General features: G+C 39.2%; 1 protein-coding gene across 2 annotated transcripts in view; it reads left to right on the forward strand.

The window, feature by feature from the left end:
- Window positions 1-17,006, forward strand: part of LOC139689878 (sodium- and chloride-dependent creatine transporter 1-like) — a 66,225-nt gene that overhangs the window by 19,990 nt on the left and 29,229 nt on the right. For both annotated transcript variants that reach the window (XM_071586983.1, XM_071586984.1), the window contains exon 3: window positions 15,903-16,197. In XM_071586983.1, coding sequence (XP_071443084.1) covers window positions 15,903-16,197 — 295 coding nt within the window. The remainder of the gene's footprint in view (window positions 1-15,902; window positions 16,198-17,006) is intronic.

The following is a 17,006-nucleotide window of genomic DNA, read 5'->3' on the forward strand; positions in this document are numbered from 1 at the left end:
GGTGCAAGCGTTTTTTATAAATTCGGAAGTACAACTCCAAAGAGTTTGATTCAATTGAATCCAAATTCAATTGAAGTTCAAATTTCCCTTGGTTAAATTGAAATTGTAATTTAGTTTATGTACGCTGCTTATTTGGGAAAACATTTTTCAACCAAGGTGTTGACATGATAAATGTCGTGTTAGGCAAGGCTTTTAAGTGTGTTACTGGTTAGCCTCTGGGCCCATCAAAAACCTGCTTGCCCTGGTGGTGTCTCCTGATAATAATAATACACCTATTGAAACCATTATATTGAGCGTTTTAGTAAAAAATCGTGGAAGAACAGATCAAAGTGCGACGGATTATACTAATTCGTGAACTCCGCGATCTTAGAAATGCCATTTTTAGGTATCAATAACCTAAAGATTACCAGAAAAATGATTTCAATTACTGATAAATCGTATGAAATAGTAGCAACACTTGCTGCTGCATTACGTCGAAAGGAAAGTGTGCTCGGTATGGTGGGACACTTTAGATCTGTTGTCTCGAGAATCCGCACATTAGGACTTCTTTCAGGAGTGAATATTTTTCGCGCTATAATGAATTATTTTTGCTGGTTTCATGCTACAATTTTATTGATATACATTAAAGCATCGCTTCAGTTTTTTCCGTCTGTCCGATATGTATATCGGCCTTCACCATGTTTGCTAACTTTTTAGCAGAATATATTTTGTCTTTGACGGTGTATTGTACACTTGAAGTGTTCTCCACATGACAGCCTAAGTAGAAATTACGATATATCTGAAACATTCTGCCAGAATATTTCTACACATATATATTCATTAGTAAATAAATTGAAATTGCCGAAAGAAAGAACTTAATGAATTTAAAAAAATGTGAGTCCCAAAGGGTCCGGGATTCCATTAGAGTAGTCACCGCATCAATTCTATTCTCGGAAGCTGTAAACATGCGAACAAAAAGAATAAAGACCAACGCAAAATCTAGTCGTGAAAAAACAAACATTGAGGTCACAATTGATGGTCCGCCAAATAGAAAAATCATTTGATGCAGTGCCGGAATCGACATCAACAAAACTTCAACGCAAAAGAAAAAGTAAATAGATAAATAAAAAGAATGTTATTAAGTGGATTCGAACGGTGAACCACAGCCTAGAACTAGACCAAACAGGTGAACGATTTCAAATTTAGGGCAATGGAATAAGGAATAACTTTAGTACCGATTTTAGGCAATAAAACGTGAACTTATCTTAAAAATTAGATCGACTTCGTGCCTCAGAGGGAGTTTCTGTTATCAGGGAGTTAAGGGGACCATAACCAGCCAGTTTTCGTGAAGTCTTCATCTAGCTTTTTTCTCTGAATTTTCAATGTGGGTGACGGCGTATATTTCTTTATGCACCACGAAGGGAAAGTAAAAATAGACATTTTTATGACAGTCCTTGAATCACAAATATAAGTACCCACGTGACTATAATTTCTCTCTGGTGAACTTTCGATGAATCAGTAGCCGTTGGCCATTGTATATTGTGGTTGTCCTTCAGGGCTTCACGATCAGCCCAAGCGTGTATCCGGCAGTCCCCCTTGTACATAAAATATAACATATTTTTCATATGAATGGATGGTAGCCAGTGCAAGAGGATAATGATCGCATTTAAAGTAAAAATTATTTTACTAGTATTCAAAAAAGTGTAAAACAATTGTCAATAAAACTACATAAAAAATAATTTAGGATATGAGATAAAAATTGTGATACAACCCTACTATGGATCGAAAAACAAGAAAATGTACGACTTACAATACGTATTTTTATCCCGGATAATGCTTCATTAATTAATCATACGATTAGAACTTGTACAATACTGTAAAGGAAAATATTACTAGGAAACTATAAACTATATTGATTTACAAGAACAATATCGTCTTCAAAACTTCTTAGTCGTGCATAATTTTCCTATCCCAAAATTCTAAACAAAAGAGGAACCGTAATACTGCATTCATTACAAATATACTTGCCGCTTTTGTTGAGAAAAATAAACGTATTTTATGCTTTCAAATTACGGGAAAATGGTTTTGAACTAATTCATGCCTATAAAAAGCGATATTTTGCCACTAAAGTTTTTACTTGGTTCTTATTGTCATTTTTAAATTCATGTATATATTTACGATTTACTTACATTCCGCTTTCGCTTTATCTCTAAACGTTCTGCAATTTCTGAAAAATATATCTTACCTCATGTAGCTGTAGACAAGAAATGTCATCTAAGATGTGGACCATTATAGGTAAAAAACGGAATTGTAGCTGATGATAGATATTTCTCCGAAAATATGACATCGGGGTAGGTGTGGGTGGCCTCGTTCCCATAGAATATATTGAACCTTGTTAAATGTGCACACATAATGGTATTGCTTCGAACTATTTCATTCGGCGGACTGTTGCGTAAATCTTAAAATGCGGTGCACGTATTTTTGTCGTACTCCCAAATGATTTCTTCCTTCCTCATCGCTCCCAGAGCTGTTCTCCACTCTACCGTTCGACCTACCTTCGGGTCTCATCAAAAAGCATTAGACCATGGCAGATCAGCAGAGGGCAGAGCCCAACACTTTAGGTTTCTCCATCGCCCTGGAAGCACCGGAAGTTCTCTGCAGAGACGCCCCTCCTCCCCTTCGTGTAGGCGACCCATTTCTCAATAAGGGCGCCTCGACCGACCAACGCCGAAATCAGGTCAGACCCATCTCCCTAGGGCATCACGACGGTCACCAAGGTCGACTCTACCGACGACGCTTCACCTAGGGTTCCGAGGCTAGGTGGAGCATTGTCGTGAGTCCCTTCAATGAGGGCACAACAAGAATGGTACATTTCAATCCTTGCGTAAACTCGCTTGCATCAACTGTCGTGAATGGGGGAAATATTTATTGAAATGCGAAATTATTGGTGTACATCAGAATTGGTATTGGATAATTGACCTTTTAACATAATTACTGTTTTTTCTATTATTGGCTGGTCAGAGCTCCAGTATTCCCGAGATCAGCTGTGCTTCAATGCAGGGCCGAGAGTGCAGTCAGGATTCGAACGGGGAATTGCCGACAGCGTCCACATTGCACACCCAATTCCTCATTTGGACCCCTGGAGTGAATCAATAATTTGCAATATCATGTTTAGTTGAGGCGCTTGTGTGTATTATTATTAGTAGTAGTAAATTACGGCATTTCGTTTATTTATTTATTTCAAATTAATCCTAAAACACCAATGCTGCCTTTTGAATCGGAATTTTCAACAATAGTACAACAATAGACAATTACAAATATTCAATTCCTAAGTGGAGAAAAATCCACATAGGCGGGAATCGAACCTGCGATCTCTGGGTTAGTAGGCGTTACCCAGCCGCCACAGGGGCCGGCAATTTAAAACCATCTTTAGGATACGATGTTCGCGCGAGTACGATGTTCTCAAAAAAATGGCATTACAAATTCCATCTACCTACTTCATAAAATATTGCGTAACGAAAAAAATAGCTGTCGTCCCCGATCAGTGGCTATTATCAGGGCGGCCGTGAGTGGGAGATGATGTCAAGGACCATTGCAAAAGGCCCCAACGGACCGGAGCAGCTCCTCGGAGCCGAGAAGGATTTGGCGCATATTCCAAAATAATAATCTGAATTAGGTACGCTTCCAATTTATGTAGATGGGTTCTTTGGAGGGAACTACACCACTCAGCGTGCAGCATTAGTTCATCCCCGTCACCGCGCCTACGTCAATAATGAAAATGAATTAACGGACGCTTGTTTACTCGTAAACAGTGGGGAATGACGTCAGTAGTACAAACGAGAAGCGAGGGGGTGTTCGTTCACGGGAGTCTGAGGTCACTAGCAACGCCAGCGAGTGCGGTGGGTGGGATTTTGGGGAGAGGAGGGAGGAGAGAAACCCGGCGTCGGTTAAGGAGACGATCCTCAAAGGAAGATGTCCAAAGGTCACGGGCCCGTTCGACAAATGAAGCACTGCACTCGACGACATGATGGAGGAATTATGCAGGGAACCTCTAGATTCTCGTAGAAAGCCGGCAAAACTCACACTTCTAGAAAGGAACCGGGTGAGTTTTTTTGCGGTATTGAGGAAATAAAAATGGCAAGCAATTATATTGGTAGATTCGACCAACTGATTCAAAATAAGAGAGATAGGTAGTCAAACAGATTCCAGTACCCGTTCTTCCCTTAAACGATAAGCAAGTATAAGAAAGTCGAACTCAAATGTTTGCTAATTTTAACTTGAATATAGAATCGGATTAATTGGTCAATCGCAACATTTATTGCATAATTTATACAGGCATTTACGTCCACGAAAGTTGTATATGAGATAACATGTATTACAGTGAATATATTACGGCATACTAATATTTCTACATGCATGACCGGTGCCCTAGCAAACCCCGCCACACGCCCTTGTGGCTACTTGCGGAGGTGTTGCATAGATGTAATAATGAATAATTGATAACACTTTTCCACTAGATATTGATTTATTACGCGCCCGGTTTTAGTATATTCGAAACCAGTCGTGCAATGCGTCAATATCTAGAGAAGAAGTGTTATGATATGTTCATTATTATGTTCGTATTCCACGATATCACGCCGGAAATTACAAACTTTTTTGTGTAGATATGGATATTCCCTGGAAACGACGCCAAAAGGAGATCTTCAGAATGACACTATAAAATCCACCACCGCCGGTATTCCGCTGTTTATGCATGTGTTATTATGTTATCGTATGTGAGGCGTCTCATTCTAGGGAGGGTTGGAGGCGTCTCATTCTAGGGAGGGAATGAGGCACCTTACATAGCATAAACTGGTCACCGCGCCAATTGGACAAATTATCCGTGAAAACATTGAATCAACAGACACATTTAGTGCCAAAAAATTACGCGGGGATCTGAAGAACAATGCTTCATACAGTCGCGCTCACAAGGAAGAGGATATCGGACGGGTTTCATCACGTGATAGTAGATAATATATTGTTTTATAGGCATCCAACGCGGGTTTGGAATTGAAATAAGGCGACACCTGAAGTCACGCGTTCCAGTTTGTAAATACTTTAAACAGATAAAGGGTGGAGGTGGATTTAAGTATAGCCTAATGCTTATCACATGCTCCATCATATTTGCAAGGTCTCGCGTTTTCTGCATCTTGGGTTTAGTGATATGCACACGCTAAAAGAATATCTTACGGTAACAAGGATGATTCCGGTAGGAAGACCCAGATTAAGAAGCTAAAAGCCTTCGCTTTGCCTTTCCAACCTCACTGTAAGAATGACCTTAAATTAGTTTACGGTCAAGGCAATAGAGTTCGGTTCCAGTGCAAAAACCCACGGGTGTTTTCCTCCCAAGCAGCAAGTATATTAGAATAAAACTCTTGACGTTCCCTACAGATTCATTTGTTTAAAATAAAGGATAAAGGACGTCTACTCGGAATGTCACAACTCTTTTCCCCTCCATGTTATCGCGTCTCGGCACTGTACTCTCCGAACTCCCGTTCCCTCATCAGCAGGGAAACTCACCCACCCCCCACAGATTCGAGTACCTCCTGACATGCACACGTCAGTATTGCCTCAAACGTATAAATTTACCGTCATCCGGAAATTGAAAATGGCTAGTTCGACTAGTTGAAATTAAAAAAGCAACGCAGGAGCCACATAAAAACCTTAATTTTGAACATTTCGCATTTCCGAAAGAGTCGGAGAATAGCAGAATTTGGATGGCTCGGGCCCCCAGCACACGGAGGACCGCCGAGAGTTTTAGAGCACCCTAAGGTCACCGGTGTTAGTCCGCTCTGTCTAGGACCTTCTGTTTCTCCTCCACCGAGACGATGGAGAGGCAAGTAACCGGTTCTTGTGCAAGAGTGATCTGTTAGCATCCGAACAATAGGCAACATCAGGTAGTCGTGGAAAACAGAAATTTTTTCAGTTAAATTGAATTAGCTGGAGTGAGTGAGCACAATACAAAGTTGCTTAATACATCGGCATATTATTCAGTTTCTCTTTCCCTGTCAAGTCGTATTGGGGCTATGCATTACGTGTAACGTTTTAAAACGCTTTCAGAGAGCCGTCAAGTTAGCCTTAGAGTCGATACCCCTCTCGCAAGATTCAATTAGCTTAAATTTTTTTCTGTATCTCTTGCTCGGTCGTGAGTGGTGGATTTCTTCGGCTTAAAACATTCAAATTATATTAAAATCAGTCTACCACAAAAATGCTAAATTATTGCTCTTCACCTTTACAGTAGCCTGACTCTGACACATCTTCCAAAATATAACTTTTTACAGGAATATAGCCTTGAAATTTTAAACCCCCTTTGCTATTTTTGTCTTATGCATTGATCTTAGCGTGATCGTAGAGGATATTGGCTAAACTAAATGGTGGACAAAACGGCCCTGAAAAAAACACTCGCGTACTACACACACTTATTACCATTCCTCTTCCATCTGTTTCCCTGCGAGAATCACGTGGGGTAATAATTGAGGTCGGTCGAGTAGGACATGTCTATCATTTTTCCCGGCCATCATTTAAGCTCCCTTTCCTCTCAGCCGTGGTCCACGTCCTTCGCCCGTAGCAGGATAGCCACAACAACGTAGGCTCGTGCTCTCTATCGCTGGGCCAACGGTTGAAACAAAATATTCTCCAGTGTTAACCATCTTCCATCTGCGTGCCCGCTGCCTCCCTCAGAAGCGACGATTGTAATTAGATTTGGGTGGTAAGTGCGTTTTGCGCAAATTGCTTTCGAGAGCAGCGCATCAAACGGGTTCATTCGGGAGGCTACTGCTCTGTCAAGGTGGGATGTATGCTGCAAAGGAAATGACCTGTTAAGGTAGGGCGATGGCTTTCAAGGGGGGAACATCCCTAGTCTCGGACACAAGTAGAAGTGCCCTCGCGTGGCAACGCACTCAACAGGGCGTCAACCTTGTTTATTTTCCATTTCCACAATGCAACACCAAATTGTACTAATTTAACGTATTGTGACTCTTAATATTAATTGTCATTATTTCCGCTTTCGAGTGACTGTACGACAGCAACGCTAAATCACATTGTTATGGTCTTGCATTAGAATCTTTTGATAACTAAAAATAATCTAATTCAAAACGATATTCTATGTGAATGCACTCAAAAATTGAACCGATTTATCATTTGAAACTGAGAACCAAATGAATATTACGGAAAGATTTTCCTTGAAAATGAAAATGAGAAAAATTAATCCCATTTAATGAAATGTAAGTTTATTTCATCACTTGCGCGATGCATGGACAATTATATTTCCTTATATCCTTGCAAATCAAATGATAAGCAGGCTCTATAGTGCATGCTTAAAAAGCCCATTTGCGTAATTGCTCATATAACGTATTCGTCTAAGGAAGTAGAAACTCAAATAGTCTTGTTAAATTCCAAAGAAACTGCGGGAGATGACGCAACAGTAACTTTTAACGGAGTCATCCGTGTGTGCATTTCAACGCAACAATTTCAGAGTGTAAAAATCATTCACCTTGACCGGGATGCGAACCCGGATCCCTCAATGTCCGGTCGAGCGCTTTAGCAAGTTAAGCTATCGAGGCGTCCTCCTCCGAAATTGTCCTCCTAAACTCTGAAATTTCAGAGTTTAGGAGGACAATTTCAGAGTTTACAAAAATATTTACTGATGTATCTTTTCCTTATCTTTTATGCTCTCCATGGCCCCGATTGATTCGTAAAAAAATTATGATTAAGTTTAAATTTTACAAGAATTTTGTCAAGTCGAGTTTGAAAGCAATAGAATAAATAAGATTCCAGCATACAATTAATAAAAAAGATGAATAGAGTTCAAATCTGAAGCTTAATCGAGAACTCACAGATGTGGGTGAGGTCGGCGACGTAATCACGCAGTGAACATTGGAGAATTGAACTCACCGAAATTGGTATGTTTAGAAAATATTATTCTTCCCGCGGCAGATAAGTGACGGGCAAGTTGACGACACTTTATTTTTTGGATTATTTGGCAGTCAATCTTTCATGGTCCAGCATGCCTATTATTTTACTCCACCTGCCTCGCTTTCATGAAATTATCCATTCTTTCACAATTTGAGTCGATCATAAGCATAGTATTTTTCCATAACCGTTGGACGCGATTCCAAAACATAAAGGGATGAGCTCATTATTTCCCTTAATACCTCAATCCGCCCAATCCTTCGACTCCACCAACTCATCTCTTTTCAATGACCCTAGCGACCTTGGCTATGCTTATGCCTTGCACTACAAAAGTATAGAAGTTTGCCCATGTCCGTTTTATTTATTTTGCGAAAGTCTTAGCAGAAATTCATTTTAAAAAAACCCAAAGTTTTTCCTCTCAGTATTGAATTTGGCGCATTATTCCGTTAATTTCGGAAAATGAAGCTCTTTTAGCTCATATTCAGAGAGCAGGTTTCATTGAGATACCCTTTGCATTAATTTTTCAGAAGCATCAAAACATTCTCATAATGCCAATGTTTTCCATGAATAACAAACAAAACCCATCTTTATGGTTTATTACAGTAACAAATTTTAAAAGTAAAACCTGTTTTTTAATATATGTGCAATCTGATAGAAAACATGGGACAAATGTATGTTACCCAAGACAAATTTCACTTAATTCTTACTCCTTGATTAAACTCAAATCCATGGATATTTTTTACCATTCATGTCATCAACTTCTTTCCTGGGTAGGTTTAGGGCCCTGGAATAATGGAGATGTGATATTTTTCAATGGTAAAACAGTGGAAGGGGCCTTAAAGGATAGATTTCGAATGCTTCATTTTCCTGCGAAAATCCTACCAAATGAACATTGAACTTAAATTATACAAGCCAAAGATGCAACTTGTAATGGTTTACATATTCACACGCATACATCAGCGAATATAAATGCATAAAAACGCATACACTCACAAAACAGTCACAATTATGAACATTAACACAAACAAATACATGTAATAAGATAAGCATCCAGACCACATTCTTCTTTGCTTCCATGTTCATGATCGAATCGCAGTTCCGGATTTATCTCAGTTTTTTCCGAAAAAAACATCACGCGTGAAATATTCTAGGGAGTTGTGCATAAGTGAATGGCTTCACAAATACATTTTGAAACCTTGATTTCCACGACAAATCTCTTACCTCAACGATCGAGAGTCGGAGGAGTAAAAAAAAAACTACGCGCTAATCCAACGTGTTCACAAATATTTTCCTAACATTTTATTTAATGTCCTGAGAATCTCATTACCTATATTTTCTAATTGTTGACTCTCATCCTATAACTATCACAAAGAATGGATGCGCTCAGAAATGTCCGCAATCCTTTTTCTGACCGAAAAATTAAGTTTGAACATTTGCGAATCTGACTAGGTGAGTTCTGTACACAAGTTCACTCTTACCTTATCATGCTCCTCTTATAATTACCTCTTCGTGTATATTGAAAAAAGGGGACGATAAAGCACCCATAACATACCTCTTGTCTATCAATGATCATTCTGATTTTCCATCATCTACCCTTGATCGTGCAGTCTGAGATATTTATAGGTTTCGGATAAGTCGTCTTCCCCACCAGTCTACTCGTATCTTCTGAAATACGTTCATTAATTTAGCGCAATTTATTCTCTCAACCGCCAAATCGAAATTCATGAAGTAAACATTTGCATCCCTCTTGAATTCATTATTCCTTTCTTTCATTGGTCTCATTACTGCAAGGCACCCAAACCCTTTCAAAGTAAAACCCACATTTCCGTACGTAATCAATCCCCCTCTTCTTCGACCTTCTCTTAATGATTCTAAGTACTTCACTGGCTGCGTACGAAATCAAAGTCATGGCCCCATAGTTCTCCCATGCAGTGGCTGTTCCATTTTTTGAAGGAAATTAATACTGGCTTAATGAAGTTTTCTGGTATAATTCTTATTTAATATATGCTATGGGATGAACCCATAAAAACCTTTATTCATTGTTCTAAGCCTTAGAATAATTTCGCCATCATTTTATCTCTCATCACAGAAATTTATTTTATTACATTTCCATCAATGCCCATCCCGTTTTCCAACTAAGTATAACTGGGTCTAAGTTACCCTAGTTGACATTATTGATACCCTAGTTGAAATTAGTTACCCTTATGTCCATTCCCTTAAAACTGAGGCGGCAAAGGCCAACGGGCGAAATCGCAACGCGTTTTATATAAATAAGGGAAATTCTTTTATCGAATTAAGTGCATGCATAGTCTGTCATGACACCATTGTCCAGAAAATAGGCATAAGCGCAGCTAGCGCACAATCACAGTTGGAATTTTGCTGCAAGATTTACATATTGGGTTGATACTAAATATTTCAATCAGATGTGCGTCCTGTCACTCGTAACGTGAAAATTGGCAGGTATATAGGAAATAGTTCTCCCCTCAACGTGATAGAAATATCCTTTTGAACCAACACGCTTTGGTGGCAGTCTTTTGAGGAAAACTATAAAAGACTCCCCTAAGGTGGGCATTTTTGCACCATTATCAGTTGCAATGAACTCAAAAAAGGCGCAACAATCTGTTATTCCTGACGGAGCTGGCAGAGACGAAAAGAATTTTTTAAACTGCCTATTGTAGTATTTTGATGCCTGCGAAATTTATGACGAAGTTTGAAATTTTCAACAGTTGACGGGACTAAGATGCCATCAAGCTCACCTCTAAGCTCGCCTCCACTGAATTTGTGCACTTATGCAAAACAAAAAGGTGAATTAGTCTGCCCCTTACCTTCAGACTGCTTCATACGCCATTATTTTGACAGCACCAGACTCATCACTGGTATGAGTACCACTAGAAAGAAGAATTCCTACTGGTGATACAATTTTTTTGGGAAAAAGTTTTAATTTCTGAGATGGAGCACTATATGAAGCCCCTCAAGGTAACGAGAAGTACTGATAAATTACGCGACAAGTAATTGTTATTTCGCCAGTCCACTCACTCCCCACTGCTTCGAGCGTAATAGAGGACAAAATTATTTACCTTAGTATGATACCGAAACAATAATTCACTGTGGAGACTCATGAGACATAATAGTATACATGTATGCCCATAGCGGTGATGTGATTCGGAGCGAGATCACTAATACGAGTAGAAAGGAATATGGAGTATAATCACGATGTACTTGTTTTTTAGCTAATTTCGAGAAGGCGTTCGATAAAGTTAATCGAGGAGAATAACTGAATGCATTACAGAAGACAGGAGTAGACCAAAGGGATAGGCTATTAATCCTCAACCTGTACTTAAGTCAGACTGCTCAAGTGCGAGTAGTGAATGGAGAGTAGTCATGGGCAGAACTAGGAAGAGGAGTGAGTCTGGGGTATTCAGCTTCACACGTGCTTTTCAAAGCAAATGCATGCGTGGACGAAATGGTAAAAATGGGTGGCATGGTAAAAAACGGTGACAGGGATGAAGTCAGTGGGGAATACATATAATCAGTTTGCGGGTGATAAAGCTTTAGCATGCCAGTCAGTCAATGGTTGTTGCAATGATTGCTGGGCGTATTATAAAATCAATGCGGTAGGAATTGGATGAGCCTCAACGTAATCAACACAAAATGTATGAGGTTTACGAGAAAGAGGAAAGCTAGGCTTAACAATGAAATAGGAATGCCACGCATAGAGCAAGTGGAAGAATTCACCTATCCTGGTATTATTTTGGGCCAAGATGGCTACAGTATTAGTAGAAAAATTTGCTAGGTAAAGAAGCTTTCGCAAGGAGGAAGGAATTGATGGCACGCACGATGAGTAAGTAAACACTTGGTAAAATTTTGGTTTGCAGCATGGTTTTGCGCGTCCCCAAAACTTAGTCGCCGAAGCAAGATGATAGGCGTGGATTTGAGGCTAAAGAGATGTGAATGAGGAGAAGGGTAAAAAGGATAGAATGGTTGGAAAGGAACTTATTTCACCACCAGGTTTCGTCGCAGAGTAACATCTTCAGGTGATATTGACACATTTCTTTCTTAAAATGGAATCTGAGATTTCCGCGGTGATTATCCACAATGGTAACGGCTTTCGGGTGTTCCTCTACGTCATGGTGTCTCTTGGCGAAAACAGTTTCTCCAGCCATGACCTCTGACCTGAAGACGCCAACAGCATGGTTGGAGAAACTCTTTTCACCAAGAGACACCATGAGGCGGAGGAACGCCCGAAAGCCGTTACAATACTCATTCTAGTACATTTAAGTTTTGTGAGGGTACGGGAAGGTGGAGGAGTGAGGGACCGTAGGGGACCTTTAGGTAAATGGGTTCTGTGAATGACTGGGTTTGGCATCGGGGGAGGGACAGCAGTAAGTGGAGGGATTGCGCGCTGCGATGTTTCGCTATAGGTGCCTTTAGGCTGAGAGGGGGGAAGGGGGTAAATTGAAGGGAGAGAATACGTAGTTAATGTTAACTGTCGATTGGCAGTTTACTTACTGCTTCTAAAATAAAGATAAAATCTTTGAGATGGTAGTTTACTTTCTGCATTCCAGGAAATTATAGAGCATTTTTTACTGTCGGGAAAATGTAGTAAAAATGTTATAGATGGTTTCCTTATTCCTTGGGGAAAAGTTGGCGAATGGAGGGGAAATGCTTTTTCCAAGAAGAGGCTGTAAATACTGTCTGTATGTAATGGAGGAGTGTAGTTTTTGAAAATATTCATTGCCTGTCTTCTGCGTTGAAAATGCGATGGATACAGGTGGAAAGTTAGGGCGAAATGGAGTGTTTGGTGTGCGGGGAATGACATATGTTGTGGTGCAAGGGAAATTGTATAATGGCTGCCTTATATGTACACACACTATTAATGAGCAATGCGCCCACTATGCCTGTATTTAAATTGTTTCATTTAGATGGTCACTAAAAGAAATATAAAAAAAAGTTACATGATGCTCACCGACGTTTCCGCGTTGGAAGGCAGCAGAGACTTCATCAGCAGAGCGTGGATTACTGGAGCGATAATTGTAGAGTAATATACAGGACGAGACCCAGCAAGAGGTGGCAATTGTATTGAAAACATGTAGAAAGAAAAGTAGTAAACATAGAGCAGACGAGTGAGAGATTGTTGAAATTAAAACAACCAAGGAATGTCATTATTCTGGTGCACACAAAAATTGGCCATATAGAGGCTAGATATTGGCTAAACAATAAATTATAGGAATTACTGGAGAGTGTCCTTGGGAGGAAATATATAATGTTTTCATGCTATTAAAGTGAGGTGGTGGGCGAAGGAAGATGGGAGTGAGGTACGAGTAGATCACTGTGGTTCAGGAACAATGAATTGCCATGGGGCGAAAGAAATAGGGTTCTGCAGGAGATAGGATTTAATCATAAGGAACGCTTGGTGTTTAACCACAATAGGCATCGATGTACATGAAAAATACCCGGATATTCAGAATATAGTGAGGCACAGATTTAGTGACAGCGTCATTAATTTGCATAGTTTCCCATTGGATGCCTACTCAAATAATAATTTGGTACTAATTAAGTATAAGGTCAGATTTATGAGAATAACACAGGGAAAACAAATGAGGAAATGTAATGTAGAAGCATTGTTCGGGATGAAAAGGGAGGAGAACCAGGGGGTAGAGAAAACTATGTTGAGTGAGAAATGGGTTAGGCAGAGAATCAATAAGAACATCTGAAAGAAGGGATACCGAAAGTTGCAAACGAAACTAAAGGAGGATCAAATAGAAAAAGAAACTATGAATTACAAACGATATAATAGAAAGGTTAAAGTGAGAAGAAAATGGAAGACTGCAAACACAGTTAGGCTGAAGGAGGTGCAAAGAGATAAATAATAAACTGGGAATTAGTAAGAATTAGTAAGAAAGGAGAATTGGAGGGGGTAAGGGACGGATAATGAAAATCCACACATGGGGACAGGAACTTGGGGGAGAGAGAGGAGAGGGATGTTTGTTTAAGAATTGGAATTGCAAAAAGGGAAAGTGAAAATATTTCATTAACCATTATAGATCCTTTAGAAGTATGTTAAACAATGTTTTAATTCTACAAGGCATCCAGCCCTTGCAGTCCCTTATTTATTGAAAATTCTTTCTATAAATTCACTAGTGTGGTTGTTTCCTACGAGATGTTAAGCAAAAAGGGAAGTGTAGGTCATGAAGCAGGCCTTGTATACTTATATTATACTTTCAAAATTCCTTAAAATAGCCTATCCCAACCTCCTTGCGAAATAACTGTTGCACATTAGGGGTAATGTTGTGAAAGGAGGGACTTCGCATTCACTACGTTTTGGTATCCTTAGGATGATGGATGCTATGAGTTGCTGCTTTTTCCATGTGAGCTATTTCTCTACTGTATAAAGTGACAATTTTTCTGGTTCATAATTGTTGGTTGCAATTTGTTTGATATTGTTAAGCTCCTTTTGTTTCAATACAAATTTAGCAGATGACTCCGTAAAAAGTTACTGTCGCGGCATATCCCGTAGTTTCTTGGAATCTTACTCCTTGTTTTTGTTTTTGTCTGACATTGAAATGTTATTTAATTTATGAAACATGGATTGAAAGGAAAAAATTTCGGTATTCAGAATGAAAAGCTTTCGAAAAGAAAATAATAACGACATTCATTACCCGTGCAGTTTTATTCTCAGTACTGATAAAATAAAGGGTTAGACAATACGAGCATAAATATTTCCATATTAAATTATCAAAGTATACAAAATATAAGAACGGTTCTACACATCTTTGAAAGTATCATCATCACCATCATTATAAACAAAACCATATGATTTAAAGGCAAAGATGAAACAGTGATTTGCGGAGAAATGAGGACATCGGCCAATGGCGTGCTACTCTCTAACAATTTAGGCTAGATATCAGAGTGGTGCGGAAAATGGGGGTTAGAATTAAATATATCAGAAAATGTACTGCACTGAGGTTTTGGAATAAAATAAAAGATTAACTAGACGTAAAATAATGAGTAGAAGGGATCGATTTAAGCATTTCAGAACAGGTCAAATACTTAGGTGTTATACTAACATCAAACCTTTAATCGGGTACACATATTAGAAGAATATACGGGTTGGCCTTAAAGAGTGTAGGTTTCATGAGACGGGTTGTAGGAAAGTATAATGAAAAAGTAAGAGAGAATCCTCTCCTGTCTTGAAAAAAGAGGGATGTTATTTCGGTTTAGTTAGGCCACATTTACAATACGTGGCAAGAGAATGTTTAGTTAGGCTGAAATTGAAATTAAATTTAAAATACTTCGCCTTTCCACATAAAAAACTTTTATTTACGACCTAGGTTTCGTTATGGAATAACATCATCAGGTAAAAAAAACTGTTTTTTTCCTGATGATGTCATACCATAACGAAAACATAGGTCGTAAATAAAAGATTTTTTTTATGTGGAAAGGCGAAGTGTTTTAAATTTAATTTCAATATGAAGAATTTCCACCAAGTGACGCCAGAAACTGTTTCATTGTTTAGTTAGGCCACATTTAGAATATGCGGTAAAAACCTGGGATCAATTTGAGAAAACTATAATTGACAGGCGCAGAGAAATTCGGCTAGGTTTTGCTCCAAATTGCTACGAGAAGCGAGTATGCGTCACAAATATGTTGGAGAAAATAGCCTCGGAACCTCTTGATTCTTGAAGAAAATAAGTAATACAAACTTTTAGAAAGGCACAGGGCTCCAGAGTTTTCAAGCGTCAATGAGGGAATAAAAATGGCAAAAAAATATATTGATAGATTCTACCAACTTTAAATGCATGTTTTCCCCAACTCTGATTAATATGTTTCCATTCTGTATATCTAGGCGAATCGATGTTCCATAAGCGGCTGTTAGGCTTGTAAAATATTCTGCATTTTGCCATTCCTTGTATCTAGTCCTTGATTTCTTCATGTTAACATTTATCAACAAATTATTTACCATTTACTTTCAGGAATAGGTTACGGGACAACAGTGATATGCTTCATGTTGAACATCTACTACATTGTGATCCTTGCATGGGCCATGCACTATTTCTTCAATTCCTTCACATCCCAACTCCCGTGGGCAACGTGCGGAAACTGGTGGAACACGCCATCGTGCTTCGCACAAGGAGACAATGTAACACGGATTGCTGACGCTTTGGCAAATTTTACGCTGGGTGGGAATTCAACGACTGTTTCGCCAGTTGATTATTACACGAATAACTCACACCCACAACGGAAGGATGCGGTAATCGAATACTGGGAGTGAGTATATATATATATATATATATACTTCTATATGAAAGTGATTCAGAGTCGACCACTGCTAATTTGGGCGCCGGTGCAAATATTTTTTTCGGGCCTCCCAGCAAGGATGAACTTGATAAAAATTCTAATGCAAATAATTTTGCATTCTAAAAATGTTACGTCTCTAAATACGCATAATGGTTGGCCAAACATATGTGACGGCATTTTCCCTACCATACACTAATGCATCGAAAAATATCGATGTGTGTGTATATATGACGGCGGGGAATTCGTAAAATCAGTAAGGTGTGCTGATGACCAAGCTTTAGTTTGTCAGTCAGCCAAGAGGTTGCAAGCATTGCTGAGTGAATTGGAAATTCAGTGCGACAGGTATGGGATGAGAATCAATATTAATAAAACAAAGGTTATGCGATTTTCTAGAAAGAAAAAGGTAAGCTTAACGTTAAAATAGGAGGGCAAAAACTAGAGCAGGTAGAACAGTTTACGTATCTCGGTAGTGTTTTGGACCAACACGGTCAAAGTAGTAGGGACGTAAGGAGAAGAATTGCGCTAGGCAAAGAGGCTTTCACAAGGAGGAGGGAGTTGATGACAGGGACGTTGAGTAAGGATGCTAAGAAAAGACTCGTTAAAACTTTGATATGGAGCGTAGCTATGTACGGCGCGGAAACGTGTTCATTGAAGCAGTAGGATAGACCACTTGGTATGGTGGGCGAAGAGAGGGGTTTGTTGGGAGAAATCCTATGGAGGCAGGAAAATTGGATGGAGGCCGGATATTGACCGGCAATAGTGGGGTGTTGAAGACTATA

This window comes from Hetaerina americana, unplaced genomic scaffold (assembly GCF_022747635.1).
Source record: "Hetaerina americana unplaced genomic scaffold, ioHetAmer1.1.p SCAF_285, whole genome shotgun sequence".
Lineage (NCBI taxonomy): Eukaryota > Metazoa > Arthropoda > Insecta > Odonata > Calopterygidae > Hetaerina > Hetaerina americana.